The 27,841-nt window shown below is 37.5% G+C and overlaps 2 protein-coding genes across 2 annotated transcripts in view; one reads left to right on the forward strand and one right to left on the reverse strand.

Moving 5' to 3' along the window:
- Window positions 1-410: 410 nt before the first annotated feature.
- Window positions 411-14,222, forward strand: LOC107755240 (estrogen receptor beta-1-like). Its single transcript, XM_016571959.1, has 10 exons — window positions 411-556; window positions 2,358-2,803; window positions 2,885-3,051; window positions 4,126-4,242; window positions 4,978-5,301; window positions 6,309-6,447; window positions 9,159-9,292; window positions 11,488-11,671; window positions 12,078-12,298; window positions 12,506-14,222. Exons 2-9 carry the CDS (start codon window positions 2,403-2,405, stop codon window positions 12,286-12,288), a joined length of 1,677 nt encoding a protein of 558 aa, XP_016427445.1. The 5' UTR covers window positions 411-556; window positions 2,358-2,402; the 3' UTR covers window positions 12,289-12,298; window positions 12,506-14,222.
- A 123-nt stretch (window positions 14,223-14,345) lies between these two features.
- The window catches only part of LOC107755208 (nesprin-2-like), a 105,088-nt gene continuing 91,592 nt past the window's right edge, over window positions 14,346-27,841 (reverse strand). The window contains 16 exon segments of the mRNA XM_016571927.1: window positions 14,346-15,015; window positions 15,200-15,249; window positions 16,315-16,506; window positions 16,619-16,747; window positions 16,839-17,039; window positions 17,142-17,344; window positions 19,262-19,388; window positions 19,541-19,638; window positions 20,698-20,760; window positions 21,274-21,505; window positions 21,939-22,133; window positions 22,230-22,367; window positions 22,456-22,638; window positions 23,358-23,508; window positions 23,941-24,131; window positions 25,535-25,697. Coding sequence (XP_016427413.1) covers window positions 14,808-15,015; window positions 15,200-15,249; window positions 16,315-16,506; window positions 16,619-16,747; window positions 16,839-17,039; window positions 17,142-17,344; window positions 19,262-19,388; window positions 19,541-19,638; window positions 20,698-20,760; window positions 21,274-21,505; window positions 21,939-22,133; window positions 22,230-22,367; window positions 22,456-22,638; window positions 23,358-23,508; window positions 23,941-24,131; window positions 25,535-25,697 — 2,524 coding nt within the window. The 3' untranslated portion in view covers window positions 14,346-14,807.

The raw sequence follows: 27,841 nt of genomic DNA on the forward strand, positions 1-27,841 counted from the left end.
TCAGGAGAGAGTTGATGCAGGCAGTTTCAGTCTGTCCCGCTTTCCAAGTCTCCTCCTTCTCTCTGTCTTCCGTTCTATCTTCGTCTTTCTTAGCCTCCTCTCAGAAGAATTATAGGAGTAAGAGGGTTTGAGGTTACTAGGCTTTTAATGGGAAGAATAGTTTACCCATTATCGGAATGGTGGGAGTGAATAGAGGATTTTACTGTAGGTGTTTGTCCAACCTCTACAGCTGGTGAAAAGGTCACCCACATAGAGACATTTCTGTAATTGATATGAAGTTAGCACTTTACATAAAATTTACACTAAGAAATGGCAGCTGTAAATGCCAGAAATTCACCATAGAAATACAGTGTTTCCAGTGTTACCCCATGGCATATTGCTGCTTTTCTATTTCTGTCATTTTGCAGGTACTTGTGCTCTGTGCAGGGTATGTTTTGGCCAGTTGCCTTTCTGCACTAAAACAAGGGTTCAAAAGTCCTCGGCCGACTCACCGTTGGCAGTCCGGAGAGACAGTGTGGCTAACTGCCTCTCACGCAAGTACAGTCTACAACACTGTGTAGGTAAGATTCACTTTCACAGACGTCTAAGAACTAACGTGCCATTAGACAGCACTGTAAAGAGCTGAGAGAAATAAAAATGTGTCTTCATGCCTCGATTCATTTTTATGGATATTCTGTGTAAGAGAAATGTAAATGTTCCTGATGCAGATCTTTAGGCCTTTTCGAATGCAACTTAGTTTCATATCATCACTGAGCTGTACGCAACAGGCTGAAAGTTTATTAAACTGACCTAAAATAGGCAGATATGCAAGACACGCAGCTGCTCTTCAGTGTCCACAAGCTAATAGTTTCAAACAAATATCTGCTATTAAATTGTAGTGAGACCAGCTTTATGAGAATTCTTCTAGAGCATGGCATTAGCAATGTCAAGGCCATGGGTTCAATCCAGAAATTTAAATCTATAACTTAAATACAATGTAAGTCACCTTAGATGAAGCATTTGCCAAATGCACTTAAATGTAAATGATGTGTATACTGTGTATACAGATCATTATGAACGCATTTTATATGTATTTGTTTTTTGCTAAAGAATAAGAGCAATTAGACAAATATATATTAAGTGGGGTTTGATTGAAATCATTTTTTTTTTTTTTGTGATAATTTAGTCCTCCCCAATTCAATCTTGTCACCCAGCCTGCACTTTGAATGACTTGCCAGTAATTATTAAAGGGGTCATATGATGTTGCTAAAAAGAACATTATTTTGTGTATGACTTGTTTTCTCTAGTTGAATATTAATGACATAAATATTCAACAGTTTGGGGTCAGTATTTTTCCAAAAGTAAATACTTTAGGTGACAATAAAGACATTTATTGACTGTGTATTCACAAAAATATTAAGCACTGATAACAATAAGAAATGTTTCTTAGCACCGACTAAATCAGTATATCAGAATGATTTCTGAAGGATCGTGTGACACTAATCGCAGCTGAAAATTCAGCTTTTCCATCACAGGAATTAATGACATTAATATAGATAATTTAGTATATTACATCAGAAATCATTTATTGTAAATTGTTTTCATATTTTACAATTTTGCTGTTTTAACTCTATTTTTATATAAATGCAGCCTTGCTAAGCATAAGAGAGCTTCGAAAATATTTTAAAAAATCTTTCTTTGACTCCAAACTTCAACTGAAGTGTTGATAAGACAGTTCTAGTCTGATTGGTAAATACTGCATTCTGGCTCTGCTAAAATACACAATATAGTAACGGTTATGACATGAAAGGTATTCACCTAACTGTTGAGTATATGACTAGACAGTGGCAACATCTATGAACCTATATCTTCTAATGCAGAAGCTTTTTGATGCCAAGGACCCCTAAATATAGCTTTCCAAAATACAAAATTGTTTGAATAAAAACTAGTTTACACTGTGTGTGAAATGATTATATACAGATATTGAAACGTACTGTATTTAAAAGCCTTGACCACCACAGACCTTGACATTTTATAAATGCATTTGAAGTTGGAAAATGCTTTCTAGAATAATTATATCATATTTGGCCATTCATTTAAAAAGTTGCTGGTTAGCTGCTTTTGTTTGCAAGCAGTTTTTGAACCTCTTAATGCATTTGTTTCCAATAGGGCATTTTAATTGTGATTATTTGAATGTGCTGTTCCTCAAGAGAGTTGCTTATAACTGCTCTTTAGAAGAGATACAGAATGAATAATATTTGCAGTTTTTTCCTGTTAATCTCCCACTGTAAACGAATGGCTTCCTGTCGATTGTGCATTAGGCTGCAACATGTTTCAGTATCGATGACTGAGGAGTTCAACATGACTTACATCAACAGCTTCCTGTTGATGATACAACAGCACTGAACTCGTCCGCCTTCACCATGTCCGTGTATCCCGAGGGAGACAGTCCTCTGATTCAGCTGCAGGAAGTGGACTCCAGCAGGTTGGGAGGTCATGTCCTCTCTCCTGCCTTTAACTCCTCTTCTCCATCTCTGCCGATGGAGAGCCACCCCATCTGCATCCCATCACCCTACACAGATCTCGGCCATGACTTCACCACTCTGCCCTTCTACAGTCCCGCTCTGCTGGGTTACGGCGCATCGCCTCTGTCCGACTGCCCATCGGTGCGGCAGTCGCTAAGCCCCTCCCTCTATTGGCCACCTCATAGCCACGTTTCCTCAATTGCATTGCATCAGCAACAGACTCGACTACAACAAAACCATCCAACTGGTGGGAGTTGGGCAGAACTTACACCACATGATCACAGCGAAGAGGAAAACTGGTATGTGGAAACTCAATTATGTTTTATTTCAGACAATTACATAATACTGGCTCAGATGCATGTGTCTGCTTTCCTTTATAGCAAACCTCTGGTGAAGAGGGTAGCAGATGCAGAGGAGACTTCTACCTCTTTGAGAGGTAAAGCTGACATGCACTACTGCGCCGTCTGTAGCGATTATGCCTCTGGGTATCATTATGGCGTGTGGTCATGTGAAGGATGCAAAGCCTTCTTCAAGAGAAGTATACAAGGTATTGTTCTCTGAAATTACTCCTGTGCTTTGATGCGTGCTTATTATTAGGGATGCACCGAAATTGAACATCCGATAATCATTTTCATGTTATGACCTATAATCAATAAATGGTTGATCTTAAAATTCAATTAGTCTAAATTAATACAAAATAAAACACTAAAAACTGAAATCAGTCATTTTAATGTTATGGCCAATAATCGATAAATGGCTGATAGTAAAATTCAATTAGTATAAAATTAATCGAAAATAAAACACTAAAAGCAAAAAATGACCAATAACCAATATTGGCTGATATTTTTACTGTAAATTCAAGCCGTCTGAGTTAATTAAAAATAAAAGCTCATTTTGAATTCTTTAATTATTTATGCAATTATTTATGCAAATGTAGGCTTCCCAGCATTATAATGTAAAGTATGAAAAAGTGATATTCATTTTGTGAGATTTGCTAAAGATTACATTTAACATTGTTTTTCAATTTAAAGATTGAGACTGTGTATTTTGTTGATGATGGGTAATCTAAATGTAAAAATAGGGAAATTAGCATGCTTATGTTATATACAATAAAATGTACAGTTTTGGTAAATAATACTGATATACTGTACTTTCCGTCCCTACTTTAAAATTTAAGATTAAAAGTTGAAATCGGTTACATTGATAGAATTTTCAGCATTCAAAATGGAACTGAGAGTGATGGGTCAAGGTGTCATCATAAATTTGCATTTGTGATTGGACTTTTATATTGGACTTTAATATGTGATTGCATGCTGAATTGTCAACGGTCTTGTCTTCCTTGCATGTATTTAACCATAATTAGCCATCTTTACAGTGTATAAAGATGCCTTGACAGCCACATTATCCTTCAGAAATGGTCATTTAACTCTGGAATAATTGATTCTAATGGTTATAAACTATTCTTTTTTTCATTGTTCCAGACAGCCAATGTTGTAGATAGCTGTGCTAGTTTAATGCCTCTGTAAGGCCACTCTGTGTTACAGTCCATAAACATAGTAACAGACGTGTTTGACTGCAACTGCTCAGTGGATAATAAGGAACATCTGATTCATTTTCTCAGGACACAATGACTACATCTGCCCTGCCACCAACCAGTGCACCATCGACAAGAACCGCCGCAAAAGCTGCCAGGCCTGCCGTCTGCGAAAGTGTTATGAAGTTGGAATGATGAAATGTGGTGGGACTCTTTCGTTTTCCATTCCTCCCTATCAACACCCTTTCTACACCCACACAGTTACCAAATACTTCATCTGAGATTACTGCTGAATTTTGTCCAAAGCCATGGACTTTGGAATTTATGTCCCAATATTAAGCAGCTATCATGCCGTGAAGTTTTGATATGCGTCACCATTGTAATGACAATGTGATAGAGCCCTGATTATAGATGCTGGTTAAAGGCTGCACCAAAACATCCCAGATAAATGACTCATCATACAAAAGATTTCACATATTAATAGTTCACACATATTTGAGCCAGACAGTCTTGCATGTTGTCTTTTGAGCTGTGTGTGATCTTGGATGGCTTGTTCCTCCAAAAAACAGTGCTAGTTGAATTAAGTCTGTGTTGCTGTGGAGACTGTTACCATCTATCCTCATTCGGTCTTGTAATTGTTGTTTTAGGTCAGTCTACTTTCACAGCTTTGCTTCAAGGTTAGAATACTCTCATCTCATTGGCTGATGTGGTTGTTTTGAGCTCTGTATCAAATGTCATATCAAATACACAGTTTTGTACACAAATTTTGCTTTGCTTTCTGTTCAAAGAAATTTTGGTTTAAACTAGTGGTTCTCAACCTTTTTGGCTCTTTGTCCAACACATTCTTAATATTAATAAAAATGAATTTTAGTATAATCCTGTAAACCCGCGTGGATAAGGTTAAAGTGAATTGTGCAGTTACATGGAATTTTTTCACAGGGTTACGCCGAGATCGTGGCAGCTACCAACAAAGAGGAGCACAGCAGAAGCGATTGGCACGATTCTCAGGCAGGATGAGAACATGTGGCCCGAGATCCCAAGAAATCAAAAATGTCCCATGTCCCCTCGGTGGGAATAAGGGGGTTAGCATAGCGTTGAGCCCTGAGGAACTAATCGCTCGAATCATGGATGCAGAGCCACCCGAGATTTTCCTCATGAAAGACGTGAAGAAGCCATTCACTGAGGCCAATGTCATGATGTCACTGACCAACCTGGCTGATAAAGAGCTCGTTCACATGATCAGCTGGGCCAAGAAGATCCCAGGTGAATGTATTACCAGATTCATAAGAAAAAACGATTCAGTTATAACACTAGCTCAGTGTGTTACTACATGGCTGTTTCCAAAAACACAAATCTGCCTAACTGCAAATCCACACGGACAAGAGCTCGTCAGTCATAGCGTCAATTTGTAGACCAAACCTGCAAAGCTGAATCACTATGGATTCCCCCTGGAATTTCGAATGGGTTTTTAAAATAGCATTTTTCGATTTATGAGTACAGTAAGGGATGTGGTTAACATTACTTGAAGAGAATGTGTCATCTTCTGAATTTAGGACGAATTACAATTATTACATAAGGTTCAAACTAACTTTATAGTTAAGCTGTGCTTTTAAAATGTTGCTAACAAGTTGCTGCATGAGGTGTACAACAGTTGAGTTTCACTTCATTCATCAAGCACGTAAACTCAAATGTTTGTTCTGTATCGCAATTTGAACATTGTAAGCCATCAATCAAAACTCACTATTCTAAAAAGCTCATTAGAAATTCCTGAGGGAATATGTGGCTCAATAATGCTAATTCACTTTATAGTTTAGGACTGCAAAAAGATCTTAATATTGAACTTTTGTAGTGGATGGATTAAATAGATTTAACATTAAACTTAATGTTTAATGTACACACACACACACACACACACACACACACGTATGCTGTATATCAAAATGATTTACCATTTAGCAGCCTGAAAGAACCGAAAGAACCTGCAATGAAAGAACCGTAAGAGGCCTTTTCCTCTAAATTTGTTTTAATGTACTTGATGTTTTCTGTTTTCTTGGCTGATTTATCATTTTAATTAATACTTGGCTTTTGAGATGGGAGAGTCTTTTATTAGTGAATCATCCTGTTCTGATTCTGAACATGAACAGTTTGTTTATTCTGAGAACATGAGCAAACTTTTCAAGTTATTTTAGATCCCCAGGCATGAGCGTCTTGTACGAAACTGTGTTTGGATGTGTATGGAGTTATTAACAAGTGCTAATTTCTCACTTCAGGTTTTGTGGAGCTCAGTCTTTTTGACCAGGTCCATTTGTTGGAGTGCTGCTGGTTAGAGGTGCTGATGCTGGGACTGATGTGGCGATCCGTTAATCACCCTGGAAAGCTCATTTTCTCCCCAGACCTCTGTCTCAGCAGGTAACTAGTGTCAGTTAATTGTGTTTATCCTTCCCATTGCCTAATTTATGAGCAGGCACATCTATCTCTCTGTGCTTTGAATATTTTTTTTATTCTCATGTGCTTTGTATGGCCAGTATCTTTTTTGCAGCTGTTAGTTTGTTCTGTGTGCCAGTATGGTATAAGAGACGATTTAAGTCACTGATTACATGTTGGTAACATTCAGATTTACAGACTTTAGTTAACCCTCTGGTCACTTCAAGGTTGAAAACCATTTAGCCATGCTTATTTAAAGTTAGCATGCCAACCTAAATATAATCAGTCCATGACATGGCGCCCATTTTTTCATAAAAAAAAAAAAAATGTATTCATACATAGTGACCTGAATACATATATTCTATGATGAGCATGTTTTAATTCCTGAATTAAATGTAATTTTTATATTTTTGGGAGGACATAAAATTCAAAATGTCAGGGTGATGCAACTTGCCACCTTTGTTTTCACTGGAATTTAAAAACATTCTTGTTTTTATAATGTAATATAAAATTATAACATGTGGCTTCTCGCACTGCAAAAGCTTGGTATAACTAACTATGTATTCATAACAGTTGTGTTTGTGTAGAATATAGCATAATATCTTAAGAATACAGCTGTGAAACAAAATCAGCGGTTTGGCCAGATGTGTCAGAGCGAGTGTGAGGCTCTGTGTGGTGGGAATTAGAGAGCTGTGGGAAGACAGGAACTGATTCTGTCATGGCTTGTGTATTATCACACCCCCTCTACACGTATGCTGTATATCAAAATGATTTACCATTTAGCAGCCTGAAAGAACCGAAAGAACCTGCAATGAAAGAACCGTAAGAGGCCTTTTCCTCTAAATTTGTTTTAATGTACTTGATGTTTTCTGTTTTCTTGGCTGATTTATCATTTTAATTAATACTTGGCTTTTGAGATGGGAGAGTCTTTTATTAGTGAATCATCCTGTTCTGATTCTGAACATGAACAGTTTGTTTATTCTGAGAACATGAGCAAACTTTTCAAGTTATTTTAGATCCCCAGGCATGAGCGTCTTGTACGAAACTGTGTTTGGATGTGTATGGAGTTATTAACAAGTGCTAATTTCTCACTTCAGGTTTTGTGGAGCTCAGTCTTTTTGACCAGGTCCATTTGTTGGAGTGCTGCTGGTTAGAGGTGCTGATGCTGGGACTGATGTGGCGATCCGTTAATCACCCTGGAAAGCTCATTTTCTCCCCAGACCTCTGTCTCAGCAGGTAACTAGTGTCAGTTAATTGTGTTTATCCTTCCCATTGCCTAATTTATGAGCAGGCACATCTATCTCTCTGTGCTTTGAATATTTTTTTTATTCTCATGTGCTTTGTATGGCCAGTATCTTTTTTGCAGCTGTTAGTTTGTTCTGTGTGCCAGTATGGTATAAGAGACGATTTAAGTCACTGATTACATGTTGGTAACATTCAGATTTACAGACTTTAGTTAACCCTCTGGTCACTTCAAGGTTGAAAACCATTTAGCCATGCTTATTTAAAGTTAGCATGCCAACCTAAATATAATCAGTCCATGACATGGCGCCCATTTTTTCATAAAAAAAAAAAAAATGTATTCATACATAGTGACCTGAATACATATATTCTATGATGAGCATGTTTTAATTCCTGAATTAAATGTAATTTTTATATTTTTGGGAGGACATAAAATTCAAAATGTCAGGGTGATGCAACTTGCCACCTTTGTTTTCACTGGAATTTAAAAACATTCTTGTTTTTATAATGTAATATAAAATTATAACATGTGGCTTCTCGCACTGCAAAAGCTTGGTATAACTAACTATGTATTCATAACAGTTGTGTTTGTGTAGAATATAGCATAATATCTTAAGAATACAGCTGTGAAACAAAATCAGCGGTTTGGCCAGATGTGTCAGAGCGAGTGTGAGGCTCTGTGTGGTGGGAATTAGAGAGCTGTGGGAAGACAGGAACTGATTCTGTCATGGCTTGTGTATTATCACACCCCCTCTACTCCTCTGCCCTTTGTACCCTCTAACATGGTGTGTACCAGTGTTGTAATGTGAGAAAATAAATGGGCCAGGGTTACAGATGCTCCAGACTTTATGCTGCGCTACACTTCCAAACCATTCCAGTCATGGGTGGGCTGTAAATATGCTCACCATCTGATATGCTGCCAGACATTTACTGTATTTTCATTGGCTGCATTTTGGATAAGGAATTCATAGCCAACTGGATCCCTGAGTTTAACTCGGTGTGCTGCTTGTCAACATCAAAAAAGTGCCCAAAAAATAGAATATGCCTGCTCTCTAACAACAGCTGCCATTAATGACTCTCAGTATTATTCGACAAATTCCCCAAAATAATACTTAAATATGGTAATGAAGTACAATGGCGTTTGGGTTGTGACAAAGTCTTGTTTAAAGCTAAATGGAAGTAACTTTATCTTTGTTCTCTCTGTTCTCACAAGTTTTAATGAAGTGTTAATGCCGTTCCCAGTCTCATTCACTCCTGTAGCACCTCTCAGCGTCTAAGAGAGCAGAAGTACTCTGATTTTCAATTGACGCTTTATACAGATTTCGCCATTCGTATTTTCAGTAGGTGCCAGGTTTGGAATACGACTACTGAGGTTTGAGAGTGAGGCCTGGTACCGGGTTTCTGATGGTGTGAAGCTCATTTGCGAGACTGCTAAATGTCTTTGTGTTTGTCAGGGATGAAGGCAGCTGTGTGCAGGGGTTTGTGGAGATCTTTGATATGCTGCTGGCAGCCACGTCCAGGTTCAGAGAACTGAAGTTACAGAGAGAGGAGTATGCGTGTCTCAAAGCCATGATCCTGCTCAACTCCAGTGAGTGTTCTTCTCATTAAAAGTTGTATGAAATGTGCATGCATTTTTACTGCTTGTAATTACTAAAACAAATGTATTTTTATCAGAAACAACGAATATGTATGTTTGTTGACTTTCCCCATAGAACAGACAAATCACAGTGGATTTCAGTCTAATGGTTATTTCTCCTAGACAGCAAAGAGATGAAACAGAATGTATTTACAATACAATCTTAAAAACAACATTCTTCATTTACACTCTCTTTACATTCTCTCTTGTACACACTGCTTTTTTTTTTGTTTTTGCTGTTTTTTTTTTCTTCACATTTTTGTCACGTAACCCATGATGCCATACTGTGGCTAGTAAAGTGCAAATTTGAGGATTCAATAATATTTCATCTTAATATTCAATATTAATCCATAAATAACTTTTTAATCATAAAATATTTTGTCGGATTTATATTTTAAGGTGTCATTGTTACAGTGTAATTATACATTTAAGTACCGAGTAATATTAATTAACTTAATTAATGTACTTACTATATGGTTAGGATTAGGATTAGGGTTTGGTTTAGGGCATGTAATTATGCATAATTAATTGTTTTTATAATAGTAAGTACATGTAGCATGTGCAACAAGTACATCTTAAAATAAAGTGTTACCGTACTTTTTGTATATATTTACCTTTTTAAATGTTTTTGATTGAAAGAAGTCTCTTATGCTCACCAAGGCTGTTAAATATAGTAAAAACTGTAATATTGTTCAATATTATTACAATCTAAAATAACCTTTCTATTTTAATGCATTTTAAAATGTAGGCTAATTCATTCCTGTGATGACAAAGCCAGATTTTCAGCATCATTACTCCAGTCTTCAGTGTCACACGATCCTTCAGAAATCATTCTAATATGCTGATTTGCTGCTCAAGAAACATTTCTTATTATTTTCAATGTTGAAAACAGTTGTACTGAATATATATATTTTTTTGGAAACTGACATTTTTCAGGATTCTTTGATGAATAGAATGTTCAAAAGAGCCGCATTTCTTTGATTTGAAACAGAAATCTTTTATTACGGTACATTGAAAAATTTGTTTGATTAATTAAATGCGTCCTCGCTGAATAAAAGTATTCATTAAAAAAGAGAAAAACTTACTGACCCAAAACTTTTGAGGAGTAATGTATACCTTTTTTTTTTAATAATCAGTTAACAATGTTAAGTATAGTAAAATTTACTGCAATATGCAAAATAACATTTTGAAAAAAAAAAAAAAAATGTGAAGCATAAAAGATTTATTGGTAAATCTGACAAGATTTTAAATCTTTTGACTGTTCTATAATTGAATTAATGATGGATTTTTTTATGTTTTAGCAAAGATAAACTGCAGGCTAAATTGAAAAAGTCAGCAAATGTATACATTCTGTCTCTAGCACTCGATTGTAGTGAAGTTGGGGGAAAAAAATCTAGTATAGTGAACAGCTGTCATTTCATCCACAAACATACTCTGAGCAGTCTTTTGGTTCTGTTTATCATAAATGAGTACCATGACCTAGCAATTATGCTCCAGACATATAGCAGTGATTCGCACATGGGAGAAGTGGGTTCGGTTCCGGCTGGTGTCATGCAGCGATCAGACTCCCCTTCATTTGCTGTCCACTTACTGTCTCTATCATCAAAAATCCAAACAAATTGCTGACCTCCACAAAGCCGTAATAAATAGTGTTCAATCGAGGCCCATAACTCAGAAGGTTACTACAACTGTACTTGCTTTAATGTGAAGGGAGTGTTGGCAAGGCCAGGCAAGAAAAACGCTCACACACTGTATAAAGTCTTAACGGGGACAACATGCCTTTGCTCCACGCATTCAACCCAAGTATCCATTACATAGCAAACGCTTATGCAAGTAACAGGCAGTACCTGCTTAGTGTTTATTGTTTGAAGGAACCAGTATTTCTTCCTGCTCTGATTCCTCTGAACTTTTGATCTGTCTTTTCCTCGTGCATTATCTCTTCATTCTCAGCCCCCAACAGCTGTCTTCACTTTGTCTCCTCGGTATCACTTATTTGATCGCTCCAGATGTGTTGCGTTGTTTTTGAATGGGATATTCTTTGGTTTGGATGCTTATTTGGGTATCACCCTCTATTATTTCAAACGGCTGTAAATGTCAGTGTCTCCCAGATTTAATCTCTGCAAACCTGCGCTTGTGCTTTATTGCAGACATGTGCCTGAGTTCGTCGGAGGGAGGAGAGGAGCTGCAGAGCCGGTCGAAGCTGCTGTGTCTGCTGGACTCGGTGACAGATGCTCTGGTGTGGGCCATCTCCAAGACAGGCCTGAGCTTCCAGCAGCGCTCCACCAGACTAGCTCATCTGCTCATGCTGCTCTCCCACATAAGGCACCTCAGGTACAGACAATAAAAACCTGGAATAAGGAACTTTTGACTGCACATCATGCTGGATTTTCACTTAGAAAAGGTGGCTTGTGCTTCTTACACAGTATATGAAGACTGCAAAATGTATTTATTTATTTCTTTGCTCAAGATGCAAAAATCATTTGCAGCTAATTAATCTCTGATTACAGTTACAGTTTATTTAGACATCTAGTCTGCTACCCATCATATTTTTTTTGAAAAGATTATGATCAAGCTGCACAACGGTTGTGCAAAGCTAGTAATGTAGCCAACTATTGTTTCCAAATGGTTCGCTTGTATTAAATACTCTTTAACCAATGATCTTATAGCTTGTCTCTATCATCTAACTATTTGTAATTTTTGATCTTCCACTGACTGACTGTATATGTTCCATCTGTAGTAACAAAGGCATGGACCACCTCCACTGCATGAAGATGAAGAAGATGGTTCCTCTGTATGACCTGCTTCTGGAGATGCTGGACGCTCATATCATGCACGGCTCCCGTTTGTCTCACTCCGGCCCTCGAGCGGCTCCTGCTCCCAAAGAGAGCAAAGTCGTCCAGGAGGCCTTCGCCAGCACTTCTCAGCATGGAGGGACCTTAGCACCCTAAACCATTTCTGGTGAGACATAGAAAGGGTACTTTCTTTCATAATGCAGGTATTATGACGTTGAAATAAAGTTTTACTGATGGAAATAGCTGTTTTATAAAATATTTCGTTTGTACATTCATTTCACAGGATGTTGCCAGCTAACATTCTTCCATAAATCTTAAAATAACTACAAGCTGAAAAAAAATATCACGTTAAATTGCTCTTCTTTCTCTCCAGCGCTGAAGAATGATCTATAGTTTCTGGAGAACGGACAACAAAAACAGCCACACAAAAGAGTGGAATAGGATTACTCAAGATGGAAAACTTTTTAAAAAATTTGGCGTTTGCTGTGAAATGCTCCGTTTTTGCAGAACTCATTCTGAGCACAATTGTTTGGTTTTATGTAGCCGGAACCACAAAAAAGGAGAAACAAAACCATTTCAGAATTGATAAATTGCTGGTCGTTTGAAAACGGTTTACTATTTGTTTCGATTTAGAATTTCAAAAGCATTTTTGAAATGTAACATGCACGAGAAATTCTGACAGCATCACCACATGCACCCATTCCCATGAAATCCGCGCCACAATGAAATGTACAGTTTCTACTTTACCATTTTCTCTTTCTAAACAGTACATTTGCAACTCTCGCTTTTTGCAAAAGAAAAACAGCATCACACTGATGCCCTCATCAAGGACTTGTGATTGTCACACTGCAGTAATTCAGGACAGTTGGATGTTTTGTGTGCATCTATTACTTTTGACAAAACAGATCATGGAGCAAAATGTGTTTTAAAAAAACAAACTGCCTTCTTTCGTCCTGCTCTCCTCCACCCAGTAAACCCCTTTAACACCATAAAGGCCTTGTACAAAACCGTCATACATTTTCTAGAGACAGCTCAATCTATTGCTACTATTCCACTGTGAAAACCTTTCTGGTTGTAAGACGCACCACAACTACCAAAAAAAAAGTACTTGTGATATTGCACTTTAATAGTTCTCTGACACATCTGAAGCCCTGTTTTGAGAATCAAGAAAAATGAAAATATTGCAGTGCCAACAGTGATGATACCCTATACATTTTGGTTTAAGATGACAGTTATAAAAAAAATTTGTATCCATGGATTAATTGATATAAAACCAAACGTACCTTAAAGATTACAAGCAAAAAATTTAAAAAAAAAAAAAGTACTTAATTTTAATAAATGCACAAAGTATTTATAAATGTTATTGTATCTACCGGCAGCCATCTGAATTGTGACTGTTTTGATATGAAGCGCTAATACTGATTTTACAATTTTTTGTCAACTAAGCATTAAAGACCAGATGTAATACAGATTTGTTGTAGACAATGTTTATTTTTAAACACAGAACAAAGTTTAATTTGTGAAAAGTTTTTGAAATGTACTTTCTGCACACGTCTTTGTGTTCTACCTTGCAGTGCATAGGCAAAAGATTGTTATTTACAAAGGGGTGTATTAAAATGTTTCCATGTGCTTTTGACATTTTTAAATAGATTTCTGTTTTGGGCTTTGCAAATGTGAACAGTTAATTCAGACCATATAAAATTTAAAAACGAGACCACATAATCTCTAAATAAATAGCAGCCATCCATCATGTCTCCACAAATTGTGGCTGAAGAGTCAATCTTTTCCAGTTTCAAACTTACAATCTTTAATCAGTGCATGATGTGCTTAAATCTAGAAATATTTCAAAAAATTGTCGGTGACTTACATTCAAGTTCATACAATGATATTTTTCTTTACAGCATTGTGACCAAAAAAAAAAATTAGAGCACATCAACAAAATTCTTAGTATGGCTCTCAAAGGGGAATGAATAAATAGTATAAAATCAATAATATAAATACAATCGTTAAAATATTGCTTGGACAAAAGAGAGGTGCTTCGCATGTTTGAGTCATGAAAACAGCTCTGTAGATTGAACGTGAGAACAGTTGATGAGAGACTCATGTGGGAGGGGGACCGTTGGTGTAGCGTAACATGGGGTGGAAAGAGCGGGCAAAATTGTTGGAAAAGGTGCAGCTGTAGTCGTCTTCAGAAAGAGGGACCAAGCGTGCTTTTGACATTTTTAAATAGATTTCTGTTTTGGGCTTTGCAAATGTGAACAGTTAATTCAGACCATATAAAATTAAAAAATGAGACCACAATCTCTAAATAAATAGCAGCCATCCATCATGTCTCCACAAATTGTGGCTGAAGAGTCAATCTTTTCCAGTTTCAAACTTACAATCTTTAATCAGTGCATGATGTGCTTAAATCTAGAAATATTTCAAAAAATTGTCGGTGACTTACATTCAAGCTCATACAATGATATTTTTCTTTACAGCATTGTGACCAAAAAAAAAAATTAGAGCACATCAACAAAATTCTTAGTATGGCTCTCAAAGGGGAATAAATAGTATAAAATCAATAATATAAATACAATCGTTAAAATATTGCTTGGACAAAAGAGAGGTGCTTCGCATGTTTGAGTCATGAAAACAGCTCTGTAGATTGAACGTGAGAACAGTTGATGAGAGACTCATGTGGGAGGGGGACCGTTGGTGTACCGTAACATGGGGTGGAAAGAGCGGGCAAAATTGTTGGAAAAGGTGCAGCTGTAATCGTCTTCAGAAAGAGGGACCAAGCAGGCCAGAACCAACAGCAGGAGGAACAGGAGATGCAGAGGGAAAGCCGCTCGCAGGACCCGATAGAAGAACGAACGCGGAGGTGATGGGTCACGCTTTGACCTGAAACAAAAATCTTTTTAACAACTCTCATCTCCTTTGAAACATAAATATATTTGTATACTGTGTTTATGCATTTTTGGCTAATATAGTATATCTTTTTTATAATATTCTATACTATTTAATATACAAAAAAAATAATAATAAAAGGAAAAAATTAAAATGGTTTATGTGTGTGCCACTATACCGAGAGCATTGTGCGGATTTCCTGTCTCCTGAAGCATCAGTTGTGGACTCCTGCAAACACATGACATACAAGAATTCAGCACTTCACCACAAATCAAAACTACTCTACCAGATCATATCACTCTAAATTAATAAAAATGAGCATGTTATATACTTTTGATTACAATATTATTTATATATGACAGCAACTGCCTCATCTTAGTTAATTATATTTGTTGATATGGTGGAATGGGCAAAATACTCTTAAAACAAAAATTATTTTAATTTTGTGGTTGGTGAGATTTTTTAATGTTTTTGAAATATGTCTCATATGCTCATCAAGACTGCATTTATTTAATCAAAATACAGTAAAAACAGTAATATTGTGAAATATTACAATTTAAAATAACTTTTCTATTTTAATATACTGTATATTTTGTTTTATTTCAATATATTGTAACAGCCATTATTCCAGTCTTCAGTGTCACATGATCTTTCAGAAATCATTCTAATATGCCGATTTGCTGCTCAAGAAACATTTATCAATGTTAAAAACAGTTGTGCTGCTTAATATTGTTGTAGAAGCCTTTGTGATTTTTCAGGAGTCTTTTATGAACAGAAAGATCAAAATAGAACATTATACATGTATTTACTGTTACTTTTTATCAACTTGCTGAATAATTCATTTCTTTGTTTTTTCATTTAAATCTTCTGAATGGTGAATAAAAAAAAAAAAAGAGTCTGTATGAGCTTTTATTTTAAATGCACTTCCGAGGGCTGAAAATGTTCAAGGTTTTGATCAGTACTCAAGGTTCAAACATTTTAATTGACTTATCAATTGATCTTAGGCTAAGCTCCGCCCCCTCAATCAATGGAGCATTGCAGAACATCCCATAGGAACCATCTGGGGATTTCCATGAACAGTTCCTTTTTTAGCAAAACGTGCTCATAAAGTGGTTATTTATTTAAATGAAAATTAATCATCCATGTGTTGGAATGAAGTAATACTGTAAAGCATTTTTTTTTTTTTTAAGTATAAATACAAAATGTGTTGTATCCTTAACGGGAAGTGAGCTTCCCTTTCATTTTTTTTGTGTGGTGTAAATGGATGAAGAATGTTTTGCATAACGCTCTTACAAATCTCTCTTCAATCGTCTGGAGATCCTGGTTGACTTGACGTGACAGTAGTCTTTGTTTGCTTCCAATGACGTGGAGTTTTTCCCGGGCTTCAGCGCTGTCCTCCACACCAGCCTCAGGGAGCAGCTCGGAGACGATCTCCTGCAGGGAGCTCACTCGCTTCTGTCTGCCCTGCAGCTCCTCTGCCAGATCCTGCCACCAGGGGGTGCAAAACATAAGCTCGGCACACAGATAACAACACAAACTAGAGGTCAGTCTTGATGGAGAAGCTGATGTTGTTCTGGTTTGGGTTTCTCTGACTCACCTTCAGGGTGTTCCTGTGTTCCTGAAGCATGGAGGGCTGCACAGAAGGGTCGTTCATGTTCACTGTGTAGCGTCTGCTCTCTGCATGGGCCAGCCATAGCAGTTGAGAGTGGACCATCTCGTGGAACTCCTACATGAGTGCAGATTGTCAGTGGTGAGAGAGGAAGTGTCATGTGGCATTTCCATTGAGGTTTTGTATAAATGTTTGACAGATCTCTCACCTGACAGCGTCCTAGGGTAGTGCGCAGACTGTCCTCCCACCCCTCTAGTCCCGCACAAGCTTCTGTCCAGCGGCCATTCATGCTGCGCAGACCCTCCTGAAGCTCAGGTGCTCCTTCTGTAGCTCCCTGCTGCAGCTCTCGCCCACCCAGGTTCAGAGACAGCATCATGGTCTTGTAGCGAGCAAATGACTTCTGCATTTCCTGCGCAATGTGGAACAAATTAGAGTGTGAAGACAATATCTTTTCCTTTCCAGTGTCTTTGTATTAATAATCTAAAAGATTGGCTGTAACTTTGATGCTCACTTTAAGTTGTTTGACCCTCTCTTCTAAGATCTCGACACTGACGGCAGTCTCAGGCTTCTGCAGTCTGTTCAGTTCAGGGGTGACACGATCCAGCCAGGAAGTGATGTCGTGCAGGCCAGAGGTCAGCTGCTGGGGGTCTCTGGAGCTGCACTGCTCTTTACTTACTGCTTGAGCCTGCAGCAGCTCCCAGCGCTCAATCACTCCTGCGGAGAACATGAACTTCATTAAGTGAAAGAGATATATATATGCACATCCATCCATTCTTATCCTGTCTATCCATCCACCAACCCATCCCTTTATTCATCTACTCGATCTACTCATTTTCAAACTCTCCATCCATGTATCTATCCACCCATCCACCTATTCAACCTTTCCTCTATTTTTCTATCCAACAATTAATTGACCTTATGCATTCCTATGTTTGTTTGTTCTCTTATCCACTCATCCATCTATACCCAACTATCTTTCCATCCATCCATCCATCTTTCAATTTAACTATTCATCCATCACCTATCCCTTCATTTGTCCAACCACTTATCTATAGATATCTATCTATCTACCCATCTATTTACCCAACTATTCTTCCATCAGTTTATCCACCAATTCAGTCATCTGTCTACACATCTATCTACCCAACTGTGTGCAACTATCCAACAATTCATCCAGCAATTTGTTTTTCCACCTATCCACTCATTCATCTATACCATCCATCCCTTCATTTATCTAACCACCTATCTATAGATATCTATCTATCTACCCATCTATTTACCTAACTATTCTTCCATTCTTTTATTCACTAATTCATCCATTCATTTTTATATCTACACATCTACAGAACCGTTCCTCAATTTGTCTACGCAACTATCTATCCATCAATTCATTAAAGGGATACTTCTTGCAAATGCTTGCATTAATTACTTAATTGCAATAATAACAATTTATTCAGCAATTCTTCTCCCCAAGTTACCGTCTTCTGCCATTTTGGAGAGTACCCCAGAACGTTGCTGAATAAATATTGTTGAATATTGTTTTCTTTGCGCACAAAAAGTATTCTACACTGATTACATTCTGGGGTACTCTCCAAAATGGCAGAAGACAGTAACACAGGGAGAAGAATTGCTGAATAAATATTGTTGAATATTGTTTTCTTTGCGCACAAAAAGTATTCTCGTAGCTTCGTAAAATTATGGTTGAACCCCTGATGTCACATGGACTATTTTACCGATGTCCTTGCTATGTTTCTGTGCGTTGATCGTGGTAATATCCTTGCTGTCTATGAAGGGTCAGAGAGCTCTCAGATTCCATCAAAAATATCTTAATTTGTGTTCCGAAGATGAACGAAGGTCTTACAGGTTGTGAACGACATGACGGCGAGTAATTAATGACAATTTTCATTTTTGGGTGAACTAACACTTTAATCAGTTTGTTTTTCCACCTATTCACTCATTCACCCATCAATTCCTCCAAGTCTATCCAACTATCCATTAGTCCATAAGTTTATTCACCTATCCATCTGTCTTGTTACCTATTTACAGCCCATCTATCCATCCATACGTACATCCAATTTATCTACCTATCTTCTCCTGTCTACCTAGCTATCTATCCATCCATCCATCTATCTACCCAACTATTCATCCATCCATCATCCATCATCCAATCTACCTTTCCTATCCACCAATCCATCCACAATCTACCTTTCTTATCCATCCATCCATCCATCCATAATCTACCTTTCTTATCCATTCATCCATCCATCCATCCATAATCTACCTTTCTTATCCATCCATCCATGCATGAATAATTTATTTACCTACCTATCCAACTATGCATCCATTCACTTATCCATTTCTCCATTCATCTATCGATGCATCAGTTTGTTTACTCTACTCTATCCATCCATCCATCCATGAGGTGGCATGATGTAATTATATGCTATTTTGATAAGAAGCCTTCATGCTTTTAGATTCAACTAAATGAAATGACAAGTAGTCCCTTGCACATGTGATCTGCGTCAGTGCCTGTTCCCGGCTATTTGTGAAGAGTCTTATTACATGACTCACGCAGGACGAGTACCAGACAGACATCCTCATGTCCCTCTGTGTTGGTCTAAGTGTCCGTACCTGACTGTTTGTCTGCAGTGTTGAGGCCAGTGAGGCCTTGTTCCTCCTGCTTTTCCTCATCATCCAGGATCATAGAAACCCGCTTCACACTCTTAATGCTCCCGCTGCACTCAGACATCAGCTGGACCTGCACAGTGCACAAATACATGCACCATTATAATCACCCTTCATGCAGGAACTACACGTTTATGCTTTCAAAGTCTGCCTGAGGAAGAAGACAACTTGCAAATTTGGTATTTATGAAAGTGCTGGATTAAGAAGGAAGGGGTATATACTCACGTAGCCTTGTTTAAAAGGAGTGCTGGCGTGTGTAGGTGAGGAGGAGTCCAGCTGGAAGGATTTCCTTTCAGGTGTGTTTTGAAAGTGCCAATTCTGTGCTGTGAGTTTGTGAGAGAGGGAGAGAGATTTAACTCACTGCTCAAAACAGGCTACTTCATTTGGGATGTGATGACAGAAATGGACAAAAGAAGTGGAATTATTTAGCTTTTGCAGGGATCATGAGGAATCAAATCAGACATTAAACTGACAGAGGCTGTTATTGTAGGATAGTGAAGTTGGAACTATATTGAATCCAAAAGTAAAGTGTCTTAATGGACCAAAGCTGTTACTCAGAGGCAAAATTGCTGTTTTTTTTAAAGCAGAAGGGCAAAACCAGACCATTTATTCTAAGGATAAGAGAGCATCAAAAATGTCATGAAAACATAATAAAATAATAATCACGAAATAATAATCATGTTATTGCAATGAAAAACAATTATAAGTGGATTTCAGGAAAAAAAGTTCTAAAAAAAAATCAAACAAAAGCATCAAACAAATATTGTCATGTACGCTTCTCCAGTAATGAGCAAAGCTTCAAGAGTGTGCGGTTTAGATAAATGAATGTTATTATCTTCTGCGTGAGCATGAAAGCTCTAGAGGGGGATAAGCAGGTGCACTGAGCCATGTGAGAGGAGGGGATGCAACCTTCCTGTGCCCTCTCTTATACTCCCTGAGATCTGGACATGCCCAGCTCTCAACCCTCCTCTTTACCAACAGAATCTCCCCACAGGCCCAAGTCTTTCATGATAAGAGCACATAGCAGAACAGGGTGAAGGGAGGACGCTTGCATCTTTTGATTTGAGAGAAAGTTCTGCGCTGAAAAGAAAAATACCAGGCCTTTGATGATCCAGCAAACCCAGTCTATTCATAAGCATACCGACAGTGATGTGGGAACAAGACAGGATGGATGGATGGATGGATGGATGGAGGGAGGGAGGGAGAGGGAGAGAGGGAGAGAGAGAGAGAGAGAGAGAGGGAGAGAGAGAGGAGAATTATGTGGAAAGAAAGTAAGGAGAAACTGAACAGATGTAAATGCAATACACCAAAAAAAATGAAATAAGATTTTGCAGTAATGCACAACTAAAGCCAAGTGCACATAAAGGGACATGGAGGCCAACCTAAAGGCTCTTCCAAAGACTTCTTTGTCACCTCAGATGAGAATTCTGTGATTTCTGTGACCTCTAAATCTGGAGGGAGAGAAAATGAATGGCTAAACTAGTAATATGACAACCCGTTCCAGCAGTCAGAGTCCTGGGAAAAAGTCTCAGCCTCAGACAATGTGCCAACGGACATAAAACTGGCAAGAGCTGGTTAAAATGGTCAGTTGCAATCTGACAGCTAAAACATTTATTTGAATTATATCTGACTCCAGATTTAGGCTTATAAAAAAATCATGTGGTTACCAGAAAGAAAGTCAGTTGGCCTTTTGTCAAAGCTGGAGATTCATGGCTTTATCAAGTTACTCAAAAAAAGTCTGGTTACATAAACGTGTGGTGAAATTAGCAAACTTTTAGTGAAATTTTGCAGGTAAAACGGCCCATTGAAGAAGTTACTTTCAAACCAAGCAGCATTCTGTTGGTCAATGTGACGAAACCATGGGACCAATTTGAACCCATTGTAAAATCTTTCACCTTCACGCAGAATTCCTGTTGAAATGACTGGATTTCGCTGAACAACAGTAAACGTGACCATACCTGACAGGGCAGAGAAGAAGGCAGCATCCTCTTCCTCATCGTGTGAATTAGAGCCACCAACATCCCCGGTGTGGTCCCACTCCAGAGGGATGGAATCCACACTCACGGGGGTTTCACGGCCCGGGCGCTCCTGAGGTGGCGATAACAGGCACATGGAGGGCTGGCTGGAGGAGAGGGTGCCCTGTGTCCCTCTGGACTGTTCACCATCAAAGACGTCCAGCTGCTCCTGCAGCTGCTTCAAAGAGAAAATACTGTCATTCATGCATTCATACTCCTATAACATGGCCCATATAAAAAGTTATTTGCACAATTCTACTACATTTGTCACTGTAAAAAGATGTTTAAAGAAATATACACTACCCTTTAAAAGTTTGGGGATTTTTAAAAAAGTTTTTTTAAGTCTCCAAGAGACTTAACAGTACAAATGTTAATATTGTGAAATAATTATTACAATTTATATATATTTTTTCTATTTAAAAAAAAAGCTGAATTTTCGGCAGCCCTTACTTACTAACCTCAAACTTCTGAATGGTAGTTTAGCACAAACACTTTTCAAGAAAGCTAATTCGCAAAAAGGTTCAAAAGGGTCTCAAAATATCCAAATACATTTAGAACCACAATATGTTACATAAGACAATGTAAAAAAATGTGAGCGTTTATAATACCGGGCGGAGACTGGTGAAGCGCTGGTGGAATCGGGCCACTCTGCCAAACACCTCTTGACAGTACGTGTGCAGTTCCTCTAACTCATCTTCTATCTCAACAGCGTCTTGAGGACAGCTCCTCTGAATCAGACCCTCCCCAAACACGATCAGAGCATCAATCTTATTGGTGTTCAGAGTGATCTCCTTCTTAAAACTCTGGAGAGTAAGAAAGTTCAGTTAAATTCTGTCATCATTTATTCTTTCTATCTATAGACTAAACGTCTTCATTTCAAGGAAACACTGTTTATTAACCTTCAGCTGTTTCATCTTGTCTTGGAGATGGCTCTCTGAGAAGTTCTCCACATTGGTCAGCTGGAGGTCTATCTCAGTCAGCCAGACAAGGAGGCTCTCACGGGTTCCCTCAAACTCTTCTCTCTGGCTTGTGAAATGCTAAATGAGAAAAAGAGGTTCATTTATGCACTCAAGCAAACATAAATGCACAGGTGACATGAAAAAAATAGTGTGTCCGTGTCCTCACTCTGAGTCTGCGCAGGATTGCAGTCACTCTCCTCTGGAGCGTGTCCCATCGCTGGTTCCCATGATGCACCATGGCCCTGAGTCTGCTGGCTGCATCGGCACGGTTCTCCCGCGCCAGTCGTCTGTACTGGTTATTAATAATCTCCAGCTGGATCAGGCTCTCATGTACCTGCCTTTGGAAAACCTAAAACAACAAATCAAACACTACTAACTATGACCACAAACTGCTATTACTGTATACTCTATTAAATTAATTAAATTAATATTCAAAAATATCTACTTTAACACTCCATTTCCATGCAAATAGTGAGTGTTTTTAACATTTCTGAAGTCATGCATGAATGACTAAAACATTCAGTAAATTAAAAACTACAGACAGGCCATAGACGATAGGGCTGTGCAATTAATCGCATGTGATTGTCATGCGCATCTCGTCAGTAAAGCCGGTTCCGTGATTGGTAGTAAATCGCCATCACCTGCTTTCAGATGGAGCGACATTTACTACACAGAGCCGTAGTTCACTGACAAGCTAGGCAATATTGCGATCATAATCGAATGCGATTCATCTGCGGTTATGAACGCGATATTGCCTAGCTTGTCAGTGAACTACGGCTCTTGTGTAGTAAATGCCACTCCATCTGAAAGCAGGTGATGGAGATTTACTACCAATCACGGAACCGGCTTTACTGACGAGATGCGCATGACAATCGCATGCGATTAATTGCACAGCCCACACTGTCAATAGATGACTGCTTGAGGAATCTGATATTCCCTTAATCGTACTGACCGTGTTCCTAAAACATCAGGATTGAACATTTGACTTGCACTAAATGATGTAAACATAATGGTCCAGTAGCACAGCCATTCGAAGGCTCTTAGTTAAGCATTTTGTTGGAATCAAACCTCATATTTCTGGAGTTCCTCTTTGGCGTCAGTGTACGTTCTGTCTGATGAATTGGGTTCAGCAGCGGAGCGCTCTGCTACGTTCAGCCAGTCCTCAAAGGAAGAGTAATCCTCCTGAAACTTACACCACAGTCTCCATGTCTCCTCAATCCTGCAAACAGACATAAGTAATTAAAAACAAATAGTCTGTTATATAAATGTATATTTAAAATGAAATCATAATAATAAACAATGTAATTTAATACTTTAATACTCAATGTGCATGTGTGCACTTGAAAATACATTAATTTATCTGTACTGTAATTCATGTTATGCTTATTTATCAAATATATGATGTCATCTTCCTCAAAAGCATAATCTGTTCAACTCAAATGTTTGGTGAGGTTACAGGGGCATTAAAAATGAACACATTTTATCATGCAAAGCAAGTCTCTTGCTCAACAGGGAGCTGTGAATCTTAATCAGGAAAGCAGTTTCTTAATCTTGAAATTTCCTTCCATAAAGGAATGCAACAGAATGACTAAACATCTGTGAGCAGTGATGGTGTGTTTCAGATTGGAGTCATCTGGATAAATGGCCATACCTCAGCCTCCTCTCCAGAGACATGGAGCAGATATTTCTCCAGCGCTTGTCCAAGCGCTGCGTGGTCTGCTGGATGGAGTCATTCTCTCCATCGCTGCTGCTGCAGGCATCCTCATCGCGCAGAAGCACGTCACACAGGGTGAGCACAGATGCCACTCTCTCGGTGTGCTGCTCGATGTCACGCTGCAGGTCCTAAACATGCACACATATGTTAAAGACATACTTGACACTTTATCAAACAGTTGAAAGATAAGTTAGCTTATTTTCAACCAGCTTTGTATTGTTATAATATCAGTAGTATATGTAAATAAATAATTGTTACAGAACAAACTTCCACATATTTGGTAATCCTGCCCATGGACAGTAAGACTGACAAATCAGAAGTGCATTGTGAATGTTTTAGTTTTTTGGCAAAAGGGAACGCTGCAGCCCTTTTTCTGGTTTCAAAATGTTTTCACGTTTACACCGTTTTATTGAAAGCTCAATGAATTAGCCCTTTAAACAGTCTGTATATCATGAAAAAGAATAATAATTCATTTCAATTACAGACAATTAAAATAATAAATTATTATTAATAAATTAATCGAAATTTGATTAATAAAAAAAAACATTCCCTAACAAGTATTTTTAATTTCCAGAAAGAAAAAAAAAATCACAACATTCCTCAAACAAGACAAATTCACCTGATAAGAAAACTAAATTATATTAAGGATTCTTTTCAGACAATATGTAACCCAGGACCACAAAATCAGTCATAAGGGTCATTTTTTTTTAAAAATTGAAAGCTGAATAAATAAGCTTTCCATTGATTTGTTAGGATAGGACAATATTTGGCTGAGATACAACTATTTGAAAATCTGGAATCTGAGGGTGCAAAAAATTAAATGTGATTTTCTCAATTTTTAAAAAAAAATTTTTTAAGTTGTCCAAATGAAGTTCTTAGCAATACATATTACTAATCAAAAATTAAGTTTTCTTTTCAGACAATATGTAACCCAGGACCACAAAATCAGTCATAAGGGTCTTTTTTTTTTTTAAATTGAAAGCTGAATAAATAAGCTTTCCATTAATTTGTTAGGATAGGACAATATTTGGCTGAGATACAACTATTTGAAAATCTGGAATCTGAGGGTGCAAAAAATTAAATGTGATTTTCTCAATTTTTAAAAAAAAATTTTTTAAGTTGTCCAAATGAAGTTCTTAGCAATACATATTACTAATCAAAAATTAAGTTTTGCTATATTTACGGTAGGAAATTTACAAAATATCTTCATGGAACATAATCTTTACTTAATATCCTAAAGATTTTTGGCATAAAAAAAATCTATAATTTTGACCCATACAATGTATTGTTGGCTACTGCTACAAATGTACCCCAGCAACTTAAGACTGGTTTTGTGCTCCAGGGTCACATATATTTGGAATAAGTTGTTGCATTGGCAGAATTTTTCAGAATTTGTTTATGCATAAAAAAAAATTAAATAAAAATGTGCCAGTCCCAAAAGACAATACACACTTACACTAATCTACAATCCAGTATTTCAGCCAATTAAATCTTCTATTATATAATTTTTTTAAATTTGTGATTTGCTGACCTGTTGCTCAGCCAGTCTCTTTTGGATCTCATCTCTATGGCAGATACTGTAGTGAATGGGTTTGGCCAGCTCAGCTTCAATGCGAGTGAGCCAACAGCGAAGGTTATTCATGTTCTTATCCAACTGCTGCACTGTCACCAGCGTTTCTGCCAGCTTTTTCACCCTGAAAGAGAGAGAGATTGCATATTCATTTTGATTCCAGAGCATTATCAAATAGACCATTTTGGAAAAAAACTTGTGATAACAAATCTTCTTGGACATTTTGATGAAAACCTGAATGTGTCCAAAAGTCTTTTATAACCTCCACTAGATTAAAATGTATTTTCTGTGACAAAGTAAGTCATTTTTTAAAGAAAAGCACTAACCCCTTTATAAATCAGTCAAGTGACCGCTTTCTTTGGAATCTGAGACTGTGTAGTTTGGAAGGAACCCAATGAAATCCTGTTAAAGTTTGGTTACTACACTTGACGTGAAACCCAACCAAAGAAAAAGGTCTGATAAGCCCAGGTCAGATGACACTGAAACACAGACAAAGGGTGTTCGAACCATTTAAGTGTGACAGTGTGAAACTTCTCGTTCTGTTGTCTGATTGACCGCATGGCCTCACAAACTGTCTGAGCAGCCATACCTGCAGATGGCCGGCTGTGTGATTATAGCGTGCCTGAGTACATACTGTCCCCCTGGCCCCATTGTGCCCCTGTTCATAAGAGATAATATGAGGTGACAGACCATTGTCCCCCACCACCCCCTCCCAGCTATACAGTGGGACTAGGACAAACCATACAAGCCATATGGCAAAGCTGAAGCCAACGACACTAGTGAGGGCTACGTTAATTCCCCCCTCCTTCAGTATTAGCACCATCTGGCTGCTTCAGAACACGTCACACCGCAGGACTGACCAATTACATGAGAGGCTGGTGACATCGTAGACAAGATTGGAAAGCATGGAGTTGTTTGTTTGCTTGCTTAGGACCACCACCTGATTCATATACTCGGTATGTGCAAATTTCCAACTGACTTAATGAGATTATGATTATTAGAGCATATGCCAGCTGTGGTAACCATCCATAGTACTGAAGATCACATCAAATTCTGAAGATATAAATGAGTACATGGAGAAAAAAATAAGTAAATTAGTTCTATTAGTGGGGAAAGCTTGCTGTAAATTGGCAAGGAGAAATTAATAATATGATATATTCTAGCATATCTACTATTAACTGAACTTAGCGCAAGTCATCTATAACACTGGGACATAGAAATATGACATTTCCTAAAAATAATAATAATAATAATAAAATATTTTTAAAAATAGTCTAGCGAGGCAACTTGCTCCACATTAGGGGTGAATTGCATCCAGGGTCAGGCTGAAACATTGGGGGACACGTGAATGATTTCATTTCAATGTAAATGAGACAAAAAAAATTCTAAAGTATTTTTAGAAAGCAGTGAGGAAAAGGTTTAATATTCATAATGTTTCAATATAGTGAACGAGTTTTAAACACTTTAACAGTACCAGTGTTATTTTGGTATAATTTATACACAATTATAGTATTAATTTATATTTTGAATTAGCTTTTATTTTTATATTGAGTTTTCATTTTAATTGTAGTTCTTTTTTTTAATTAATTTTGTTATTTGCTTTTGTCATTTTTATACTTTTTTTTTTAGTTTTTTAGCTTTAGTTTACTTTTTAAAATGTACTTTTTAAAAGTAATTCTAGTACTTCTTGAACATTATTTTATTTAATTTTATTTCAGTTAGTTGCCAAGGCAACGTTTTAATTCGTTTAAACTTTGTTTACAAAAGCTTACAATTATCAATTTTTAACTTAATTTTTATCTTTACATTTTATTTTATCTTTTGGTTAATAACAACATTGAACAGTAATTGCAATAATAATAATAATAATAATAATCATAATAATAATTCAATATTCAGGGGTTAAAGCAAAAAAAAATCCTGAGCCTGAACTTTTTTCCAGGGGTTGGGGGGGCGGACACATACACAGGGTTATTTGGCAAACAAAAAAAGAAAATGATTTTCGTTGAAACTAACTAGTAACGTATCTGCCATTGCCATTAGCCCTTGACAGGCTCAGACTACAGATTATGGTGGGACGCGCCGTCTGAAACGTGTGTGCGCTTCATGTGTGTGCGGCTGTGCGCGAGAACAGCGCGCGAGTAACGAATCGAGTTCCCTTTCGCCTTTTCTCTCTGGGATTGTTTAAAATTCGCTTGCTTGTGTAAATACGAACAAATGATAAACTTATACTCTATTATGGTTAAATTTTGCAATTAATCCGCGGAT

This window comes from Sinocyclocheilus rhinocerous, unplaced genomic scaffold (assembly GCF_001515625.1).
Source record: "Sinocyclocheilus rhinocerous isolate Xijiao unplaced genomic scaffold, SAMN03320098_v1.1 scaffold562, whole genome shotgun sequence".
NCBI classification, from domain to species: Eukaryota; Metazoa; Chordata; class Actinopteri; order Cypriniformes; family Cyprinidae; genus Sinocyclocheilus; species Sinocyclocheilus rhinocerous.